Source organism: Amblyomma mixtum, chromosome 2, assembly GCF_055824585.1.
Source record: "Amblyomma mixtum isolate Tamu chromosome 2, ASM5582458v1, whole genome shotgun sequence".
NCBI classification, from domain to species: Eukaryota; Metazoa; Arthropoda; class Arachnida; order Ixodida; family Ixodidae; genus Amblyomma; species Amblyomma mixtum.
Window position 1 is genome coordinate 261,434,717 of NC_143013.1, and position 15,067 is coordinate 261,449,783.

General features: G+C 49.1%; 1 protein-coding gene across 1 annotated transcript; it reads left to right on the forward strand.

The window, feature by feature from the left end:
• The first annotated feature begins 884 nt into the window (after positions 1-884).
• On the forward strand, positions 885-3,631 carry LOC149363760 (uncharacterized). Its single transcript, XM_089573712.1, has 2 exons — positions 885-1,320; positions 3,175-3,631. The coding sequence occupies exons 1-2, from the start codon at positions 928-930 to the stop codon at positions 3,385-3,387; spliced, it is 606 nt and encodes a 201-aa protein (XP_089429838.1). The 5' UTR covers positions 885-927; the 3' UTR covers positions 3,388-3,631.
• The last annotated feature ends 11,436 nt before the right edge of the window (positions 3,632-15,067 follow it).

Below are 15,067 nucleotides of genomic sequence, written 5' to 3' on the forward strand. Positions count from 1 at the left end.
AAGTGGTTCGAAAATGCTTTCGCATCTACGCACTTTAGGCTAAGTGCCCCCAGAAGTTTTTTTCTTTTACCAGTAATGCTCATTTGCGCTCAGTTCTGCTAGAATAGCTTGCCCACAGGGCGAAATTCGCGACCCAACGGCGAGCATTATGGAGTCCGATGTCACTGCACGTTAAAGAACACCAGGTGGTGGTGGTGGTGGTCGAAATTTCCGGAGCTATTCTTCCCTATGGTGTCCTTCATAGCCTGAGTCGCTTTGTTAAATTAAACCTCAATAAACCAAACCAAACCTGCATTCAAATAGAAATAGAGATTACGAGCAGTAAAGCAATCGAACGAAATTATAATCCATTCTAGATTATAGTTAACAATTTTACGTGGCTGAGCACAAATTTCATTTTCCTGTCTTCATAATTAACCAAATAAATTAACCAAATAATTAATTAACTGGCAATTAACAAAATGAATAGCAAATGAGCTAGAGAGTGTTCCTTACCACCAACCGACCTGCCCATCTTTGCTTCCATTAAATTAGTTTCTGTCTCTCTTTTATTTCCGTTCATAATGCCCAGCTGGTTAGCCTTCTCCCTTTCCTAGGATGATCACGAAACCTCATTTCTTTGAAGGAGGAATTCTAGAGGCCCGTGTACTGTGCGATGTCAGTGCACGTTAAAGAACCCCAGGTGGTCGAAATTTCCGGAGCCCTCCACTACGGCGTCTCTCATAGCCTTAGTCGCTTTGGGACGTTAAACCCCATAAACCAAACCAAACCATCATATACCACCAATCGCCTTACGCCAAGGGTGTCAACCGTGGAAAGAGAAAGAGGTCGCTCAGGATATCGGACGCGGGCCTGATGACATCATAATCATCATCATCATCATCATCCCGCGTTCTAAATGTCTCGCGCGGCGCACCTCCGGAGGAAATGCTAACAACGCAGACAGCGAACGGACCGACCAAGGAAAGGAAGCTCTTGCTGCGAAGGCACATCCTGCGACAACTGGCCGCATCCATGAAGCAGGGCGCGATGCTGCGGCGCAGTAGAGGCACGGCTGAACTGAGAAGCGTCGCCATGGACGACTGCATCGAGACGGCCACATCCCGAACTAGCAGCACGGCAAGTCCCTCGGACCCGGATGCCACGGGGGCCGGCGCACAGTGCTGGTTACGTTCATCGCCGAACTCAGGCTTCCAGCGTCTGATTTTCCGCGTGAAGACGCAGCTGTGCGAGATGGAGTTGCCTACGCAGCACGAGTCCCTGGGCGACGCCACAGTCAACACGGCCGCGACAGCATCAAGGGCGACGCTCGGGAAGCAGGTATGTACTGATCTTGTTTCTGGAATGCATTCGTATTTCAAGAAAAGGCCGCTATGTGAGTATTACAAGCAGCTTGGCGTCTGAACCGCCAGCAACAAAGCAAAAATTTTCGGACAAGCTTGAGACATCATTCCAGGAACATTTTCACACTAATGACGGGATCGCGGTCAAAACAGCTCGCACAGCTGAGCAAAGCCGTGTGAAGCACTTTGAGAGAAAAACAAGCTTTCGGAGCAGGGTACCATGATAGAAAATTCCCTGGCCATCAGTGGACGCCTGGGCCCGTATATCGGCGTTCACAGTTCTCAGTGATATGGGACCATATGATTCAGCTTGTCCAAGGAATGGGAGTACTTGAGCACACAGTCGGACCTCAAGTGTGCCTATGGGTTACAGAGAGCTGTTACTGGTTTGGTTTGGTTTGGTTTATGGAGTTTAACGACGCAAAGCGACTCGGGCTACCAGGGACGCCGTACTGCTTTCGAGTTAGCAACCGAGCACCATAAGCACTGGGCCACCGCGGTGGCTTTTACTGTCGTTTGTTCAAATTAGGAGAGGGCGAAAAGATTCGTAGTTTGTTATTGGGAGATATGTCGCAGGTTACCTCGAATCTTGCTGCGAGAAATGGCGCGTGTCAAAAACGCTTATCCCAGAGCCGGTCACCACGCTCTCACTAGCAGTATGAGCGCTGCTTTTGCACTGAACGCTCCAGCATAAATATAATTATTATGCGGCTCTTGATCAGTGCTTACAGCTCAACGCTCTTCTGTGTTCTCGCGCATTGGGACTCGCTAACGTACAGGCAATCATTCGTTTCACAAACAAAGCAAGCCCACCGAAGTACAACTAGCCGATCATCATCAGCGCTTTGCACCTTCTCATATATTTGAACTGTACTTGCAAATCATTAAGGCAATCGACTTTATGGAAAATTTGGAGGAAGCTTAAGCCTCGCTTTTAAGAATGGAACGCGACACCGTCTCCTCGCAGCGGTGCCAGGGAGTCAACGGAACGCCATCGCCCATTCGGCGCGACGCCTTGCCCGTTGGACAAAGGGAAATCGAAAAATGATCGTTTGAGGAAATGAATGACGCAGTAATGGTCTCAGTTGTCTTGGACGATGCCCGAACCAATGAAAGGCAGCCTGATGTTCCGAATGGTGTCATGCGATTCAGCGTTTCGTGCAGCATAAACTTATTAATTACTAGTTAAGTTTGAGCCTTTTCTGCGGCAGGGATTCAAACCTCCGATGTATATTCGGGGGAACCGGCGAACTATAATCGGTTTGGTTTAGTTTGGTTTATTGAAGTTTAAGGTCCAAAAGCAGGTCAGGCTATTAGCGACGCTGTCGACCACCTGGGGTTCTTTAGCGTGCACTGACATCGCACAGTACACGGGCCTCTAGAATTTCGCCTAGAAATTCACGGGCGCCTTCTGCGTTGCGCCTCCATCGAAACGCGGCCGTTGCAGGCGGGTTCGATGCCGTGTACTCCAGCTCCGCAGCTGGCCGTCCTGAATACTGTGCCACCACGGCAGGAATTATAAAAATCCTTGCTTTCTTCATAATGCTTCGCCGTGTTAGAGCCAGGTCTTGTCAACGCTGTTGTTGTTATTCTAGCAGTTTTTGCATGGTAATTAGTATGCATGCAAGCGACCTTTCCGCGCCAAAGCCCTTCTGTCTGCTGGCGGTAGTGATGGTCGCCCTGTTGGAGGCAGTCATTTTTAATTTTTTGTGCTGTTGAAGGGTAGAGGGACAATATTCTGCGGGCAAAGGAGGTGCGAAAGTACCTCGTACATTGCTGCATTAATAATAAACGCCTCTGTTTTGATTTCCTTCCCTTTCGGAACACCCAGGATCTTCCGAAGCCCGCCCAGTGCGGTCAAGTGCGCTGTTTTGATGAAGCTGGGAGGAAGGCAGAAAAAAGCCCTGTCCAGGTGACGAGGCGCCTACGTTCAAGTGCCGACATGACGAGGAGTGCAGTTTACAAGCTCTGTGAAGTGGGAAAAAGTTCAGGCACTGCAAGAGGAGCAACGTCGACTGCGCCAACACAAACCCAGCTTTCGTGAGGCTCCTGCTACAGGGAATTGGGTGATGGATTGTGTTACGTTTTGCGAGGCCTATATGCCATCATACGTAGGTGTTGCCGAGTTTAGTGGTGCCTCAACAATATGCGATGGCCCACTTTATACGGTAAATTTGATGAAGAAATTGAGCAAGCGATTATGGTTGATGTATTGTCACAGCAAAAAAATGACTGCGGCATTTTATGCGAATTTATTGGTGATTGAAAATAAATTATGATGATTGAAAGCCTTGAGTTTGTATCAATTTCTTATTCGCCGCCCTGTATCTTCTAACTTCATGTCATAATATTGTACACTTTTTCCCATCTTTTATCGCTCACTTAGATGACACTGTGTTCCATCAAGATAACAACGGGCATCTGAAATTCGGAGGATTGTTTCAAAAATGCCACCCATTATGTTCGGAGGATTCGTACCATGATAGCACATAGGTGTGTCACACATTTCACAAAATAAGTTCTGAAACTTCCGGTTCTCCATTTTAAACGGAGAACTCTGTATAGGGCATATCTGCCGCCGCGCTACGCTTGGGTCAACTGTCTGATCTGACCAACGCCTGCATATTGATCGGGTTAATCTCCCTCGTCCTTTGGTGGGGTGGCCGTAGACCCGAGGGGTGGGCGCTTATCCTACATCACAATTCATATTGACCACAACCGTGAAATATTCCACAACAAGGGCACTGTATTGGCCAGTCTACGCACTAATATTCATTACCGTCAGTCAGATAATTTACATGTTAGTCTGTGACTTACCCATGGCATAGTCACTTCGAAGCAATCGTGCAGCTTTGCTGGGGTACAAATCAAATTTAGACGAGCATCAACTGCGCATTGAAACGCATAACTGATCGAACTTGCAAACGGATCTTCGAGAGCGCAACATATGGTAGCATTAAATCTGCAGAGGTCAATGTAAGGCGTACACCGCATCGGTTTCTCTAATAACAGTAAAAGCTAATTGTCCGCATCCAGCGCTTATGTCGTTCCCATTCCTCTTGGTAGCGTTATACTTCAAATGAAATTGGACAAAACGCACCGTTCGAGAAAACGCAATATCCCCTTTACAGCTCGCCCACGCAGGCGAATTTTTATACAGCAGTCAAAGCGATCACATTGCAAAACGCTTCGATAAAACAGCGCGACGTCGTTGGGGCAGTTTTGCTGCATCTAATTTTTGAATCTCAAATGCCATGATCTCATTTCAATTAATCCTGGCCGCGGCGGTCGAATTTAGATGGAGGGGAAATTCTAGGGGCCCGTGTTCTGTGCGATGTCAGTGCACAACAAAGAACCACAGGTGGTCGATATTTCCGGAGCCCTCCAATACGGCGTCTCTCCATAGCCTGAGTTGCTTTGGGTCGTTAAACCCCATAAACCAATCAACCATCATTTAAATCGACCGAAATGGTGAAAATGCAACAAACTATTCATTCGCGCACATGGTCTACTGCGCGCCAAAGAGCGAGCTTTGGATGAGAGTTCTAATGTCCACGCAATCTCTCCTCGCACTCGGCTTTTACAACACAGCTCGCGGTATCATTAAAGCTCACCCAGCCGCTCAACACTACCGGCTCACTCTCTCCGCCTCTGGACGACCACTGAAACAGATACTGCGCCATTTCCTTTCATCAAAAACTAATTTAGCACTTTACCGCTGCCCGCTTTCACCAACTTTCAAGCGCGCTGGAGAGGCGCGCATATCCGCCTCCCCACAAATCGTTAACAAAAGCGCAGGAAGTTACCTGGCGAGAACTGCAAACACGCTCCCTTCTGAATCAAGCAGGGCTCACCCTCATGTACCTTGGCCAGAACGACCCAAACTTCCATAAATGTGGTGAATGGGCCACATACGAACACATTATGTGTAACTATGCAAATGATCTACCTACAGCGGAGTTGCTACAGCCTCTTCTCCCGAGCGGTGAGAGGCCGTGCTGGCCAGCCCAAGATTCAAGTACGGGCAATCGAGCGGGCTCACGAGGTCGCCGCCAGCCATGGGCTAGCGGCCATCTAGCACGTGCCTCCGGCATCTGCTCTCGATGCAATAAATATTCTGCAATCCGATAAAGCGCGCTAATAGAGGAAAACGAAGAATTTCACTGCGCATGTGCACGAGATGTTCCGAACATTATCATTATTAGTTTATTTTTCCCCATCATTATTTTCTAGTTTAACATTTTGTGCACCTATCAGTTGCCGCCTGTGCCTTGGCCAATCCCCCGCAGTGGGTACGCGCCATTATCTAGAGGACAACAACAACAACAACAACAACAACATCTCACGCTCTGGATTAGTGCCTTTAAGCCTGAAGACGTCATCATCATCATAGCAGCAGGAGCGCTGACGGAATTTATCAGCGAACGCGTCTGGCGGAGACAAGGGCTGCAAGACTTCCGAGGCGTTTCCCACTTCACCCTGAGTTGTTGGTACAAGGCACAGAGCGCTGCCCAACGAGGTCCGCTTCAGCCACGTCACCATGGCTGCACACACGCTGAGGAGATACCGCAGTAGCACCATGACGAACTCTTGCAACTCAGCGGCCATCGGGTTTGGCGCACGGCTCCTGCGCTCGGCTGAACGCCCCGTCGGCTTCCAGCGCCTGAATCTTCGAGCGAGGACGCAGCTGCTCGGGTTGCGATGGCCTGAACAGCACGCCAGCCTAGCATGCGTCCTGGGGTGTGTTGTCGTCATCGTAGCGGCGTCTTCCCAGCAAGAGGGGTAGGAGCGGGCGCAGGACGAAAAGGTAGGAAACACGTAATAGTCTACTTACTGTTATTAGGAAAGACTCCTGTCGTCGTCTGCATTTTTCTTGCGCTTTGAGTGACATCTGCTAGACAGTAAGTGAACAAGGGCTCGGAGGGAGGCCTCATTCAGCTGACCAACGTCTCGACATGACTTCTCTTTGTCTGAGCTGAGGCACAGGCGCGTCCTGTTCTCGAAACCTTAGCTAGTGGGATGCAGCTTCCATCATGTCCCTCTTTCATTCTCACCCAGCAACTCTGCACAGAAGCAATTTTCAGCGCGATACCGTTTATGAAGCCAATTTTCTTATATAATGAAAAATTTCAATATAACTATCAATATATCTGCAGATTACCCGAGGGCTGTCTTCATACGTTTCTGCTATTGTCAGGAGCATTTCCAAAGGGTTTTCTAGGGCAGCGTTAACATTCCGATGCGATCAATGGAAGCAATTTAAAAGAAATATTTTGCTACATATGAGAAAAGTTGCGCATCACTCAGAAAAAAACACACACATTCGAAAATTTGTTGTCTGTATTCTTACAGAACTTCACCTAAATAGCGATAATGTTGTCAGCCAATGTGTCTTAAGAGAACCTTCGATTTTTACGTAATTTTTTTTAACATTTACGTAGTTTTTCTATAGGGAACATTTATTGATTACCATTAACCCAAGCGAACCCATATAGCTATACCAAAAAAACCTAAGCAGCTTCGACAGAAGTTCGTATTTGGACAGATAATTTTGCAGCGTACCTCTCGCGCAAATGACGTGGTCTCCGGTTCGAGCCAAGGAACAGGACGAACTTTTCTTCAAACTGCAAAATTTCTATGAAACACTTAAAGGTTTGCTTAGCAGCCGTGTAGGTGCGCTTCAGAGGATGCTAATGAGCTTTCCTTGAGCGATGCGTTGAAAATGCCAGGTAGTTGCAGTTATTTCGAAACCGTGAGTCACGTTTGCCTACCATGCTCAGCCGTGCTTTGGCATCCAGGAAGGCATTAAGAAAACAGTTTCTTTTCCGTTCCCAAAAAATACCTTTGCTCTGCCTTTCACCTTCTCAGAGACGCCAAATTGGGCACTTCGTGGCTCCCACATGGCTCTCCTGACAAAGCAGAGTTTGACCAGGACCAGTCAAGGTGGTCCTACTAACAACACTCATCTTTACCCCCGATGCGCTTATATATGTCACCCCGACGGATTTTAATAGCGTGTTAATGTATTAAACGATGTTTTGTGCCCAGTCCACGTATTGCCATGTTCAATACTTGCCTTTGTTATGTTCTTTCGTGCACTTTTGAAAACAGGTAAGTATAGAAAATTTTGGTACCTCCGATAGCTTCCGACGTCCGCTGTCTCTTTCAGCGGCTAGTTAGTGTAAGATTCACAGCGGGCCTGTTAACATGCGTTTAAAAAAAAGAATATTACATTCCTTCCTAATGCTAAACCCCAGCGCAGCTCATCAGCGTTCCCAGCTTTTCGATGACTGAAGCAAAGAATCCGAGCAAAAGATGTATGTAGAATTAGACTTGTTATTTTTCATACGCATTCCTTCTAGAAACGCTCCATTCCCAATTCTTGATAGTCATGAAGAAAGCTTTGTGGTCGGAGAAATGGATATATGCTCGAACTGTTGCACCAATGCCTAGTTCTCAAAGATGAGGTATGTGCAAGTATTTCGCGACATTGTCACAGCCGTGGGGACCATTACAAGCGAGAGGAAAGGGTTGTTCTCTCGGATAAAAAGTAAGAAATTCCTCTTTATACATACATCAAAGTCTCCACCCACCCTGCCACCCTGGCAGGTGGCAGTTAAAGGTTGATAGCGAGAGTTCGCTCACCGTTGTCGACACTAAAGCATGCAGCCCACAAATCTCACCACCCCATGTTCCTATAAGCGCGATTCAGGCGTCCGCTGACTCGGAGAGCTAGTTATGCGCACTTTCTTTCCTCAGAATGATCAGAGTGTAAAACGTCAACGCCAACGCCAAGGAACAAAATGAACGCCGACGGCCTATGGCTTCAGCGCCGCGTTTCTGGCACAACGTTGTCAATGCCTGCAGCCCACATCCCTCTCTTACCCCACGTACCTATAAGCGCGATTCAGGCGTCCACTGTCCCAGGGAGCCGTTATGCTCAATCCCTTTTCTTAAAATGATCGGAGTGTAAAACGTCAACGCCAACGCGAATGAATACAACGAACGCCGACGGCCTATGGCTTCAGCGCCGCGTTTCTCGCACAACGTTGTCAATGCCTGCAGCCCACATCCCTCTCTTACCCCACGTACCTATAAGCGCGATTCAGGCGTCCACTGTCCCAGGGAGCTGTTATGCTGAATTCCTTTTCTTAAAATGATCGGAGTGTAAAACGTTGTCAACGCCAACGCCAATGAATACAACGAACGCCGACGGCCTATGGCTTCAGCGCCGCGTTTCTCGCACAACGTTGTCAATGCCTGCAGCCCACATCCCTCTCTTACCCCACGTACCTATAAGCGCGATTCAGGCGTCCACTGTCCCAGGGAGCTGTTATGCTGAATTCCTTTTCTTAAAATGATCGGAGTGTAAAACGTTGTCAACGCCAACGCCAATGAATACAACGAACGCCGACGGCCTATGGCTTCAGCGCCGCGTTTCTCGCACAACGTTGTCAATGCCTGCAGCCCACATCCCTCTCTTACCCCACGTACCTATAAGCGCGATTCAGGCGTCCACTGTCCCAGGGAGCCGTTATGCTCAATCCCTTTTCTTAAAATGATCGGAGTGTAAAACGTCAACGCCAACGCGAATGAATACAACGAACGCCGACGGCCTATGGCTTCAGCGCCGCGTTTCTCGCACAACGTTGTCAATGCCTGCAGCCCACATCCCTCTCTTACCCCACGTACCTATAAGCGCGATTCAGGCGTCCACTGTCCCAGGGAGCTGTTATGCTGAATTCCTTTTCTTAAAATGATCGGAGTGTAAAACGTTGTCAACGCCAACGCCAATGAATACAACGAACGCCGACGGCCTATGGCTTCAGCGCCGCGTTTCTCGCACAACGTTGTCAATGCCTGCAGCCCACATCCCTCTCTTACCCCACGTACCTATAAGCGCGATTCAGGCGTCCACTGTCCCAGGGAGCTGTTATGCTGAATTCCTTTTCTTAAAATGATCGGAGTGTAAAACGTTGTCAACGCCAACGCCAATGAATACAACGAACGCCGACGGCCTATGGCTTCAGCGCCGCGTTTCTCGCACAACGTTGTCAATGCCTGCAGCCCACATCCCTCTCTTACCCCACGTACCTATAAGCGCGATTCAGGCGTCCACTGTCCCAGGGAGCTGTTATGCTGAATTCCTTTTCTTAAAATGATCGGAGTGTAAAACGTTGTCAACGCCAACGCCAATGAATACAACGAACGCCGACGGCCTATGGCTTCAGCGCCGCGTTTCTCGCACAACGTTGTCAATGCCTGCAGCCCACATCCCTCTCTTACCCCACGTACCTATAAGCGCGATTCAGGCGTCCACTGTCCCAGGGAGCTGTTATGCTGAATTCCTTTTCTTAAAATGATCGGAGTGTAAAACGTTGTCAACGCCAACGCGAATGAATACAACGAACGCCGACGGCCTATGGCTTCAGCGCCGCGTTTCTCGCACAACGTTGTCAATGCCTGCAGCCCACATCCCTCTCTTACCCCACGTACCTATAAGCGCGATTCAGGCGTCCACTGTCCCAGGGAGCTGTTATGCTGAATTCCTTTTCTTAAAATGATCGGAGTGTAAAACGTTGTCAACGCCAACGCCAATGAATACAACGAACGCCGACGGCCTATGGCTTCAGCGCCGCGTTTCTCGCACAACGTTGTCAATGCCTGCAGCCCACATCCCTCTCTTACCCCACGTACCTATAAGCGCGATTCAGGCGTCCACTGTCCCAGGGAGCTGTTATGCTGAATTCCTTTTCTTAAAATGATCGGAGTGTAAAACGTTGTCAACGCCAACGCCAATGAATACAACGAACGCCGACGGCCTATGGCTTCAGCGCCGCGTTTCTCGCACAACGTTGTCAATGCCTGCAGCCCACATCCCTCTCTTACCCCACGTACCTATAAGCGCGATTCAGGCGTCCACTGTCCCAGGGAGCTGTTATGCTGAATTCCTTTTCTTAAAATGATCGGAGTGTAAAACGTTGTCAACGCCAACGCCAATGAATACAACGAACGCCGACGGCCTATGGCTTCAGCGCCGCGTTTCTCGCACAACGTTGTCAATGCCTGCAGCCCACATCCCTCTCTTACCCCACGTACCTATAAGCGCGATTCAGGCGTCCACTGTCCCAGGGAGCTGTTATGCTGAATTCCTTTTCTTAAAATGATCGGAGTGTAAAACGTTGTCAACGCCAACGCGAATTAATACAACGAACGCCGACGGCCTATGGCTTCAGCGACGCCAACAGCGCATAGCTTCACGAACGAGGAGAAGAGAAACTACGAGAAACAAATAAACGCTTCACAATTGATACTGCACTTTGCCTCGTCTTTTAGTCATAGTTACACGTGCGGAAATTTCAAGCTTTAACAGGGGAGAGGCCAAGAAAAAAATTCAGGGGGCACTTTGGCTCTCTAAAGTGCTGCAAGGCGAAAGCGTTTCCTGGCCACTGTTTATTTGTATTTACTTTTTATTTGTCATATTTTGTTTTTATTTATTTATTGCTCCTTTTCTTAATTTTATTGTTTTTTATTTTTATTTCCACATCTTTATTTTGTTTTTATTTTTGTTTATTTTCTTATTTTTATTTTCCTCTTCTTGACTTTACTCATTTTATTTTATTTATGAAGCCCATGCAATGCGCCTTTATTCATGCTGGAACCTTGAGCCTTTAAGCAGCGACGCCGAAAGGCGGACGAATCTGCCGACGCGTCTGTCGACACGGCTGCCGACGCGCCTGTCGACATTACTGCCGACGCGTCTGTCGACACGGCTGCCGACGCGTCTGCTAACGAATGTATGAGGCATTAAAGGCTTTCGCCTTAATAACATGCTTAACCAAGATATACTAATACATCCTGCTAGTTATCTTCTGACAGTTATCTCCTGACAGCTAAGCCACAGCCAATTTTTTTCGATGCGAAACCCACACCACGCTAGTCACTAAGCCATTTCGCGGAGCTCCGGAAAGCCCAAGCTGCGCATGCGTAAGGGGCGGGCGACGTCACACGACGCAGAGCATTCGGCGATAGCCTCAGTGGTCGACGGCCACGGTGCCCCCGTATCGGCAGCCACCATTAAAGCCGCAACGCGGAAACAGCTGAAGAAGTTATGATTGGGCTCGCTTGCGTTGGAACGGAAGCCAATTTTATATTAGCGATAGCAAAACGGCCATCTATAATTTTGAAAAGGGTAGGATCTCGCCGGAAGCGACGAGGATTCTGGCAAGTAGACAACTAAACAGAAAACTTATCCTAATTAGGACTCCCGCACACGCGTCCATTCCTGGCAACGACGCGGCTCACGAGTTAGCCCGAGCTCTCTAATTCCGGGTAGCTGTGGAGCCGCCCGACTGCCAGAACGTGGACGAGCGTTTGCAAAATTATACGGAAATTGTTGAAAATTATAGGTTACAGAGGAGACTGGTGCCACCACCGGATAAACGTCTAAACAATAGGGAGGCAATCGCATGGCGACGCCTCCAAGCTGGGAACTTCGTTAGTAGACGTAGCAGGCTATGTAGCAGGTTATGTAGACGTAGCAGGCCCATCGCCTACGGGATTTTACACGGCCGCTGTCGTTCACCAGGAAATGCACGTTGATGGACTCTCTTTTCGAGCCCCGAATTCAATGCGAGCCGAGGAAGTAGCGATAGCGCTTGCTGCCGCCCACGCCAATTCGAGAATCATCATTACGGACTCCCGAAAAGCATGTGATCATTACTTGGCAGCGGAGATCTCCCCCTTAGCTGCTTGTATTCTAAGACGGACTGCCACTGATCCAACAACCAAAAGAATCATTTGGGCTCCTGGCCACCAGGGCTTACGAGGTAATGAGGCCGCTGACGCGGCTGCCCGAGCGCTTACTCACCGGGCTCCTCATCCCAGCTCTTCTGGCTCGGAGACTAACCAGCCGCTGCTGCGATTCAGGGAAATTATAACGCATTATAGCGACATCCACCGCCTTTTCCCGGTCCCTGCAAAGGGGCTGAGTAAGACGGAGGAGCGAACTTTAAGGCGCCTGCAGACAGGCACTCTACTCTGTCCTGCAATTTAAAGCATTACGATCCTGACACGGATGGGCGATGCCCGCACTGTGGGGAGACCTGTGATATCTTCCACATGGTGTGGGCATGTACTCAAAATCCCCACCTCCCCCTTTCCCCTATCCCTTCCAGAGAGGCATGGGAGACTGCCCTCCTTAACTGCTCCTCGCTTGAGTACCAAAGGGCTCTCGTGAAAAGGGCGAGAGACGGGGCATTGTCATGCGGTGTCCCGGACTAGGGACGCCGACCATGTAGGGGGGCCACTCTGTGGCTCCCGAACTCTATTTCAGTAATTAAAAGTTTTCACCACCACCACCAGACCCTGTCTCTGTTTAAATATCACATTAAGCCTGAGATCACCATCATCATCAAATATCACAAGAATCCAGCAATATCCTCGAAGAAAAGAGAGAAGTTGGTTGCGCGAGCGCGCGAGCGCACGAGACCTTCCGAACGTATCGCGTGGCCGATTAGTAGCTATAACCATAGCCATCACGTTGACGGGACTGACAGCGAACGGATTTCGAGAAGGCAAGAGCTGCTGAGGCTTCCGAGTGAGTTTTCAGTTTGCCCTCAAGTCTCCTCGGAGGACAGACAACAATGTTGGGACGCAACAGCGACGCGATTGACTACAGCCGCATCACCGCGGCTGACGATGGGACGCGAAACTACCCCAACAGCACCCTGACGAGTTCCTGGAGCCTGGAGGCCCTCGGGGGTGGAGCGTATTACATAAGACCGGCTCTGTGCCCGGGCATCCAGCGTCTGAACCTATGCGAGAGGCCGAAGCTGCGAGACATGCGGCGGCCTGAGCAGCACACCGCCCTGGAAGGGGCCTTGTTGGGTGCGGCAGTCACCGAGTCGGCGCCTTCTTCCTAGGAGAAGGAAGGAGCGCAAGGGGACAGAAAGGTATAGATCAATTCATATGTAGTCTATGCCATCCCGAGTGGGAAAAGCTGCTAGTCTGCGGGCATTTTTCATGCACTTCGAGTAAGGGACGTTACAGGCGAAAAATATTAAGAGGCGACAGGAAGCCTCAGCCTTCTAGCCAGCGTTTCTATCAGACTTCGTCTGACCAGAAAGACAAGTCTTCTTGTCGAAGCAGTGGCTACTGCAAAGTGGTGCCTTTCCGCCATTGTTGATCAATTGTTGATCAATTTGTGCTTTGAAGCAACACGTTAACTCGCCGCGGTGGCTGAGTAGATAGAGTGCTCAGCTGTCGAGCCGAAATACCTGGGTTCGAACCCGACCGCGGTGGTCGCGTTTCGATAGAGGCAGAACGCAAAAGGCGTGCTTGTGCTGTGCGATGTCAGTGCACGTTAAAGGTCCCAAGTTGATCGAAATTCATGAGATTACCACTACAGCATTCCTTTCTTCCTTCCCTTACGGCGCGGCTCAGGTGTCCACCGGTATATGTGAGACAGATACTGCTCCATTTCCTTTCCTCGAAAACCAATTTAGAAGAATATTAAAGATCCCCAGGTGGTCGAAATTTCCAGAGCCCTTCTCTACGGCGTCCCTCATAGCCTGAGTATGTTTGGAAGGTCAAACCGCCATAAACTGAACTGAAACTTTCTTCTTTCACTCCCTGCTTTTCCCTTCCCTTACGGCGCGGTTTGGGTGTCCACCTAGAGAAGAGACAGTAACTGCATTTACTTTCCTCAAAACCTATTTTTAAGAAGTCTATCTTTCTTTCCACTTCTGCACCATATATGTTGCAAAAAACAGAATGCGGCGTTCCTTGTTCGCGGTGACGTCACGCTTCCAGCGTTTGCAAAGGTCTGCGCAGTGAGCGGAATGGAGACACATGACGTGGCATTAAGATCAAGTGTAATAAAAAAGATAACTGCAAGTGCTGCCGGTGTGGCTCACCCAACCTATTAAGAGCCGCCTGCCACGGTACGCAGTTACAATTCATTGGGCAGGTTGGGATAACGCCACAAGGTTACGCAACCTAGGTGGTCCACTGCTTCTATGGGTATTTTCAATGGTTTTTTTGCTCATGGTGAACGACGCTGATGAAAACCTCCGAATTTTGGCCACATGAGCTACTTTACGCTATCGCGTTCAGAGGAGCAACTTTTCTACGAACTTTTAGGGGGCCATGGGGACAACATGGGAGAAGCAGTGCTCGCTCTGTAGTATGAGCTATTCTACCTCGACAATGATTGCTTGCTGCCATTTTTGTAAAGTGGGCGACACAGCCATCTTTGTCACCTCTCTCCCTGGATGGTGATATTTCGAATGTTTTAAATGCACTGGCAAATATCGCGAGAAACCTCCAACGAGAAAATCATTCCACACGGACGCTGCAGCCCAGGCATGCATAGCGCCTGTAACTTCGCAAACTTGTGCGCCCCATATCTGTGATCGCTGCTCTCCTCGACAATTCCCTACCGTACAATATCTACAACTCATGTCGCCTTTGAAACGTTCCACTTCTTCCACAAACGTCGGAGAAACGCCGTCAAGAATGACCACAGATTGCTCATCTATGGAATAACCGTTTTGGTTATATACGTGCCCAATTTATTATTGCGCATGAGAAATTATTATTCGCACACGTCTATAACTTAGCTTCGGCGCAGGATTTTCGTCTGGCAAACAGCTTTAATGGGGCTATGTATTTAAGCTGTTCCATCGCTAAAGTTAACCTCCGCATACAGGCTGCTTGTGAGA

Coding starts and splice junctions, on each gene's coding strand:
- LOC149363760 (XM_089573712.1), top strand. CDS start 928: ATGCTAACAACGCAGACAGCGAACGGACCGACCAAGGAAAGGAAGCTC. Junction 1,321..3,174: donor GGGCGACGCTCGGGAAGCAG/GTATGTACTGAT, acceptor CGGAACACCCAG/GATCTTCCGAAGCCCGCCCA.